Source organism: Panthera onca, chromosome D4 (genome assembly GCF_046562875.1).
Source record: "Panthera onca isolate mPanOnc1 chromosome D4, mPanOnc1 haplotype 2, whole genome shotgun sequence".
Lineage (NCBI taxonomy): Eukaryota > Metazoa > Chordata > Mammalia > Carnivora > Felidae > Panthera > Panthera onca.
This window is the reverse complement of record NC_138351.1, coordinates 82,716,761-82,725,184: the sequence shown is the minus strand read 5'-3', so window position 1 is coordinate 82,725,184 and position 8,424 is coordinate 82,716,761. Positions and strand designations below refer to the sequence as shown.

Here is an 8,424-nt window from a genome sequence, read left to right as displayed (position 1 = left end):
GAAATGAAAAGCATACATATATATGCTTCCATTACTATCTAGTTAAATGGAAAATAGTGGAACAAATGAACCATTATTGAGAACCTTACTCTTGGATTAGCATTTATGTCATAGGAGAGAATGAAAGGATACAAATGCATGGGAGAAAAGTCTTTGGCCAACAAACATTTTTTGAAAAACACTTTTGTTTCCCTGACATTATGGCAGTATAATAGTAATAACCATATATATACACATACATATTAAGTTTATTACAGCTTGTAAACTACATGTCCATATGGCTAAATTTGTACTGGATTTACTTTCATGCATGCCTTTGTTGGACATATGTTTTCACATTGGAAAATGACTTCAGTTTAATCACAGTTTGTGGCCAATTTTTTAACCTGTGTTTTTCAGTTTCTCAGTAACAAAGAGCACATAGTGTCGGGTTTTTAGGATTATTTTGATGAATAAACTATAAAAACGAAAATAAATGGTAAAAATGAAATATTTATTACCCTAACACAGGACCTGGCACATGGTAAAGCAGTCCATAAAGTCGAATTCCCTTATTTCTAATACTAGTCTGTTTCTTCATCTAGAAAAACAATAGGAATTTAACCTTCACAGCTTGCTGTGAAAAATCCTTAAACAAATATTTATTGAGACATTAATGCCAGAATTTGTGCTTGAATTTTGATCTCTGTCAGCTTGTGAAGAACTCTCTGTAATAGATATCTGTTAGTGCCTGGCAAGCAAATGCTGGTTTTTTTTGTTTTGGTTTTTTTTAATAGGGAGATTGTCAAATATGTGGAAGGATTGGGGGAATGAGTCAGTGTATAATTATGGTCGAGTGCATATAATATAGATGTATCAGATTATGCTCAATGGAGACCACTTTTTTCATGAGGGGAGTCAGGCACTGCCTCACAGCAGTGTTAAAGGCTAGCTCAAGGCGCTGATGAAGGTGCAGGGAGTTTCCCATCAACCCTTTCGGCTCGCCTAGGCCTCCTAACAGCACCTCCCACAGTGCTCCGGGGCTCCCTAGTCACGTGACGGGGGTGGTTAGTCTTGGCCAGAGGGAAGCTGATGCGCAGTCCAGGTGGCGGGGGGCACTACTCCTCCCTTCCACCTCCCTAACGCCCTGTCCTGCGTGATCTCGCGTGAAAGGGGGAGTATCTTCTCGCGAGATCTAGGTCGGGATCCCTCCAGGACCGCCTCCTTGGAGAGGAGGAGGAGGAGGAGGAGGCGGAGGCGGAGGGAGGAGGAGGAGGCCCCGTCGCGGCCTCCGCCGCCGCCAACGGGGCTGTCCCTGTAGCTCCCGATGGAGTTTGAGGTCGTGAAACCGCCGCCGAGCTCTGCCCCGGCGAGACGAGGCGCCTCCGTCGCCAAGCCGCGCCGTCGCGGGGCTCCCGGGAGCGGCCCTTAGCGACCCCGCCCGGGCCCCCACAGGTAGGGCGGGGGCGGGCACGATGCGGCTCGGGCCCTAGCTTGGGTCCCTAAGTCCCCGGCGGTCGGGCGGGAGACCGGTCGCAGCCCGGGGCCTGTGTGCTGTCGTCGTCGGTGCCCCGAGGGTTGGGAACTGAGGGCCGCACCTGACACTCGGACCGGGCCCGGAGTCCGGGGCCTGCGGAGGCCCCTTTCCCTGGTAGGGCTTTTTCAATACCGAGCGCCCGGCGCAAATGGCCACCTCCCTTCGACACCGGCCGAGGGGAGCCCACTGACCCCTAAGGAACCCACCCAAGCAAAGGCCAGGGTTCTCTCTCCCTTTTCTACACCACTTAGCAAGAGGGGTTTTGGAGGAGGACCTCGAAACCAAGTCCTCTCCTAGCTTTTCGGCTTTCTGTCTTGGGGCTTCCTGAGATCTCAGCGCAGGGATGGTGGAGGCGATCTGAGTGGTAAATAGGGACCACGGCCAAACAATGCCCTGAGAGAGCTTAACCTCCTGGGAGGGAGATAGCCGGACCAGAGTGGTTGCACAGTGGCTGTGACGGTCCTATGGCATGAAATATGGCCAGAGAATTTTGCTGTGGCTTTCTTCTTTCCCTGTTTCATTTTTCCTTCTTGGGGAAGCCTCTTAAGGAGACTCTTCCACCATCTTAGAAGAATGGTAGAAAGCATCTTTGTTTCTCAGAAGCAGCTCTACTTTTCTCTGCTCTTAGCTTTCAGGAAGGGAGAAGATGAGAGTAGCTGTCATTTCCATCCTTCTCATCACAGAGGAGTGTAAGATACTGGCATGTAGAACCTTGACACCAAAATAGTCTCAAGTAATCACTGACATGAAGTAGATCTAATCTTGTGATTCCCAGCCCGTTTTATTTTTTAAATAACCCCCTGGTTCCGTTCTTTTAGTTCCTACTCTCCCCTTACCTGGGTCCCTTCTTTTTAATTCCTACTCTCCCCCAAACCGCTGTGATTAGAATGACTTTTTATTCCAAATAAAGTGTTTAAGTAGTCTCTTTTCCATTTTTGCATTAGTCAAACTATTAAGTTCCAATGGGAACTTTTGATTAACCTGATTGCTGATGTTGCTACGCTGCACTGATATAATATCACCCAAAAGCAAAGAAACGAATGTTTTAGTCTGTGCAGCTTTTTTCTCTTTAAATTTGCAAATTTAGTTAAGGCTTCTTCAAACGTTAAGAAAAGTTCATGGATTCTGCCATTATTACCTTTTTTTAAAAATCTATCTAAAAAGCTACACCACTTTTATAGCATCTCTTTCTTGTGTTGTTTACTTCCACATTTGATTTTTTAAGAAATAGAGGCCATAAATCCTGTCAAAGACCATTTTTAAATGTTGGTATTTTTGTTAATTTGGAGATTGATGTTTCCCAAATTTTAGAGTTTGGAAAATTGCTAGGACAAAATATGTTAAATGTATATTCCAAACATGTTAGAAAAAGCAGATGTTAAAATTCAAGTTGCCTCCTATTCTTTGAAGGTTTAATTACAGTCCTGTTCATTAGTGGATCCTCTGAGTTCCTCCTGATCTGTTATTACTGTTGTGTTGACCCGACATATAAGACTTATGTCCTTTGTTCATATGTTTTCATTATTTCACTTTCTGCTTTTGCAGTTTGCTGTATCTTCCAGTTTGAAAAAGCTAACAAAAATTCTTTTGGGGGGGAAGCATTTTTTTTTTAACACAAAATTTTATATTCAGAAATAGAACTTCAACAACATTGTATGCAGTGTCTAAGAATGATAAATAAACTTACAGCAAGACTTTGTTATAGTAAGCACTTATTGTTTTGGTTGGACTGTGTTGAAGTTTCACTTTCTAGTTATGGAAAAAGGAAGCATGTGGTAAAATAAAGCTAGCTGAAAATTAAGAGTAATGTTTTGCATCCTGCCTCATAAACGTTGTAAGGCACATCATTATGTTCCTTGGGTTTTCTAGTTTGATGAAAAGTTCTTAAGTGTAGTTGTGACTTTCACCTCAAATTCTGAATAAAAGTTAGTTTTGAGTATTATCTTATAATTTTAAGTACTCTAGAGTTGCATCGTCCAGTGCAAGCCAATAGCCACATGTGACAGTTGAGCACTTGCAAGGTGGCTAGTGTGAATCGAGATGTGGTGTAAATGTAAAATAAACTATGCACCACATTTCAAAGACTTAGTACAAAAAAAAAAAGAATTTAAACTATCTTAGTAATTTTTTACATTAATTACATGTTGAAATGATTTTTTGGATAAATTGGGATAAATTATATTATTAAAATTGATTTCATGTGTTTTTTCCTTTTTTAATATGACAACTAGAAAACTTTAAATTACTTGCAGCTCACATTGTGCTTCTGTTAGCACTGTTTAAAGCATCACTGCTCTTCTGAGAAATAAATTATCTGAATCAAAGTAGACACATGAAAACCAAAAATTTCCTGACAGAATATCATCTTGCAATCAGAATAATCAAAAAGGCTAATAAGGACTTTGGTAATCTGAAGGGTAAAATTATCCAGTGGCCATTATTTGATAGGCAGAAGTGAGTAAGTTCTGTCTCAAAAATAAACATTGTTTGTCTTGTCATTGCTAATGCAAAACTTTATCGGTTATATTAATTAAAATAGAAAATTATCCCATTAGTGTTCTATTAGAAGACACAGAAAGTTAAATCTCATACTGATTAACAAACTGAGTTCAACCTCATAGTGGATTTAAGAGGAAAAAAAAACACAACTTGAGTCCTATAGCTTTCTTAATTTATACTAAAGTCATTTATATTAGTAGTTTTTAAAATTGTACCTCAGTTCCTTTTTCTCTAGTGCTTTTAGTATGTTTGAATGCTGAGTTTTAGAGCGTGCACATTATTTCCATTGGCTTTGTTGGCTTGTTTTATAGGTTAAGGTCTCAATTGTACCTAAAATGCTTTAAATATAATTTTTGAAGTCCAAAACTAATTATTTGTAAGGTTTCTGAATTGAGAAGTACTCTTTGGTACTTTTCATTTCAGTAGCTTAAACTCCTCATATGAGTAAACTAAAATGAAAACAATGAATGTCTTAATTAACAGACTTGAGCCCTAATGTTCATGTGTTTATGAAGAGAATTGTAAAATACTAGATATTTTTTATTATACAATACTGAAAGAAGCATAAACTTTATTCTGGCATTTTAAAATCTGGAGACATAGTCCAGAACTGGCTGCATAATATCATGGTAGACTAATAACAAAAAATGAAAGTACTTAACTCGTATGCAGTTTGCTCTTAATAAAGCAATGTGCAATTTGTATCATATGAGAGATGTCTATTAATTACTCTTCCTATTTTACAAGTTAGTATTTATAACAAGGAACTTAGAGCTCGAAAAATTACTTAAGGAAAAATCTGTTTAAGGTCTACCTCTAACGTAGTGTTTCTTCTATGATTTATCATCTTTCTTCAAATTTACTAACTAGTAGCTGAAATTAGTTAATACAAGTAATTTAATTAGAATGTTTTTCTTAAATAGTCTCTATGTATCTAGAGTTGTGGGCTTTTCATTTTTTAGTTGTGGGCTTTTTAATCCATTTTATCTCAGTTTGAGATGTTTTGGGAGTATCTTCAGGTTGGATACTTTACTTGACTATTAACTAAATGTTATTAGCAATGTAGACATACATAGAATTAAGTAAATTACTATAGAATTATTAGTAAAAATTTAGAAGTTTTACGCATTGGTATGTATTCTTAGCTTGCCATGGCTCATGTAGATACTTTTTAAAATAAATGATAAAGAGGGGCACCTGGATGGCTCAGTTGGTTGAGTGTCCAATTTCAACTCAGGTCAAGATCTCGTGGTTTGAGCCCCACATTGGGCTCTGCACTGACAGCTCAGAGCCTGGAGCCTGCTTCACATTCTCTCTGCCTCTGCCCCCCCACCCCCACCCCCTTCTTGTGCTCTCTCTTTCTCTCTTAAAAATAAATAAACATAAAAAAATTAAAATAAATTTTAAAGACAATGGGCTATTATCATTTTCGGTTATAAAAAATGCTTTCTAGGTAAATGTTTGCAAAGTGCCTTTTTTAAATAAATGAAAGTTCTGCCATCACCAATTAAACATTTTAGTGGACTATATAAGCTGCTTCTGTGTTTTAGATAAAATTTTGTCTCTATGTTAATTGAGGAATCTAGAATTTATTGATAACAGTACTTAAGAAAAACATTTAAAAAAAAAAGGCTTTCCTTATGTCTTACGTAAGAAAAATTTAGTAATTCTTTTCCCGTCAGAAAGTTAGAATCTGACACATAGCAGGAGAATTTGACGGGATTATTGACTAATTTTGGCAGAAATTTTTTTTTTAAAGATATTCAATTTCTACTAGAAATTAAACTTCTCAGTATTAATTTTACTGTGGCATCTGGTGTTCATAGACATAGAAGCGCATATAGGATGTTACGACATGAAACTATCAAGTGTATTCTTGAGTAGTTTGAAATACTGAAAACAGGTGAAAGAAAATATGAAAGATAGTGTTATGTTTAGTTCAAACTTAAGTGCCCCCCTACCCCCAATTTACTAACGTAAAGCATTTCAGGATGATCTTGGAAAACTAAATAAGGAAAGAGTATTTGCTGCTAGTTTCCTATTACGCAGTGGCTATGATACCACAAAATTAGCATTTCCAAACAGGTGGCTGTTATGAAAAAATAGATGTAGGATCTTGTTTTGATAAATATTTTATTGGTTCAGGTTATTAACTAAATTAAGGCTCTCAGTAGTAGATTTAAGATAAGATGCATTCTTCCTCAGAAGCCTTTTCCTTATATAATTCTGCAGCCTAGAAAACTGACATTTAATAGTTCCAGGAAATGATATGTTCACCTGTTTAGTACTCATCTCTAAAGTTGAAAGCAAACTGGTTTTAAGATTGATGGCATTAATAGGTGTGGCAATGGAAGGGTGAAAGTTACAAAATAAATATAACTTGCAAGATTTGACTAGTTTAAAAATAAAGATACTAGATACTTTGCATTAGAGATGTTCGAGGAGAAATTTGTACAGGGTGCTTTTTATATAACAAGCCCTGTGATTCATTTACCAAGATATTTTTTAAAACCTTAGTTTATGTGAATATAAAAGCACAATAAAGGCTAACAGAATTCTTCATTTGGATGTGGAGATATTGGAGAACCAGTTACATACTTTTCTGTCTTGATCTGACTGTAGGCTTACACATCTAATTTCTGTGGAACTAAGATATCTGGGTTGGTAAACATTCTTATGAAATAAAGTATTAGATATTTAATTGCCCTAAATACCTGGATTTCTTGTTCACCAGAGTGCCTTTGTCAGACTTATGTAACTTTTGAATTGGAAGATATGAAAAATTTGTGAAACGCAGAATGTTTGTTAGGTACCTAAAGATTTTAAATTAGAGTACAGTATAGTTTTGGTACCAGATATTTTATCTTATTAAAAATTATGGGATAAGCATTTTAATCTTAGGAAAAAGAAAAATTCAATCTTTTTTTTACATGTGCCTTTTAATCGTATGTAAAAATAAAAAATTATATTTTGCTTTTTTTATGCTTAGAATTATTAGATGAGAATATTTATTTTTCTATATTTGGTCATTGGACCTGACAGTTTTGGGTTGTATATATGTATCTTACTAAATGGTGTGTTTTGTCAAAAGTATTGTGGGGAGCCACATTCTAGATTTGTAAGACATTTTTCCCCCCACCTTAACTTTGGCACTGTATTTTAAGGTCAGAATCTTGTTTTTTGTTTTCTTTTTTTTTTTTTTTCCATTTTTGGACAGATTGCTCTATCATCATATCTCACATACTTTGATTTTCATTACTTCTGTTAGCCTGTTAGTCAAATCTTGACCAGAGATTTCCTCTTTTGTGAAGCTGCCAAGTTGAACATATCCTTGACTGACTTGGTCATTCAGGTGGCTGTTTTTTCACACTTGACTCACTACAGTATTCTTTGGATCAGTAGTTTTCAAAGTCCAATATCTTAAGCCATTTCTTAATATGTTTTGCAGCAGTAGCTGTCCAAAACACTCAAGCAACCCAAAGTAACTTGTGTTTGTAAAAATGAAACGTGGAAAGTTAATCTACTAATTTGATGTGATCATTAAGAAAAATACATGAAAGCTTTGATACTCAACTGTTATATGAGCAACCAATATAAACATGTTTAGTTGAAAAGGACACTATTCAGATATTGTTTCTGGACCAAATTTCAGAAATTTAACAAATTCAGCAAATAGACTTAAAGACATCCAAAGCATATAATTATTCAGAATGTTTTAGGTTTTGAAGTTGTGATGGTTGACTAAAGCAGTTAACTCTTTCAAGGTGAATGATGAATATATGGTTAATTCTTACTTTTGTCCATTTCCAGCTCACAAAACACTACACAGCAAAATAATGATCTGCTAGACTGCTAACCCGAGCATCCAGCTTCCACAATGCCTGTACAGGCAGCTCAATGGACAGAATTTCTGTCCTGTCCAATCTGCTATAATGAATTTGATGAGAATGTGCACAAACCCATCAGTTTAGGTTGTTCACACACTGTCTGCAAGACCTGCTTGAATAAACTTCACCGAAAAGCTTGTCCTTTTGACCAGACTGCCATCAACACAGACATTGATGTGCTTCCTGTCAACTTCGCACTTCTCCAGTTAGTTGGAGCCCAGGTAAGCTTTCAAGATTTTACTCATTTGGGGGGCACCTGGGCGGCTGTGTTGGTTGAGTGCCCGACTCTTGATTTTAGCTCCAGTCATGATCTCACAGTTTGTGAGTTCTAGCCCCGTGTTGGGCTCTGTGGTGACAGAGCAAAGCCTGCTTGGGATTCTCTCTCTCTTCTGTCTCTTTCTGCCCCTCCCCTGCTCACTCTCTCTCTCGCACTCTCTCTTTCTCTCTAAATAAATAAATAAATAAATAAGATTTTACTAATTTGGTATATGCAATAATTATAGAACTTTGTCCATTAAGGGG

General features: G+C 37.1%; 1 protein-coding gene across 4 annotated transcripts in view; it reads left to right on the top strand.

The window, feature by feature from the left end:
- Positions 1 to 1,059: 1,059 nt before the first annotated feature.
- RC3H2 (ring finger and CCCH-type domains 2) overlaps positions 1,060 to 8,424 on the top strand; it is a 52,104-nt gene continuing 44,739 nt past the window's right edge. For all 4 annotated transcript variants that reach the window (XM_060608762.3, XM_078436511.2, XM_060608758.3 and 1 more), the window contains exons 1-2: positions 1,060 to 1,434; positions 7,826 to 8,123. In XM_060608762.3, coding sequence (XP_060464745.1) covers positions 7,893 to 8,123 — 231 coding nt within the window. In that variant the 5' untranslated portion in view covers positions 1,060 to 1,434; positions 7,826 to 7,892. The remainder of the gene's footprint in view (positions 1,435 to 7,825; positions 8,124 to 8,424) is intronic.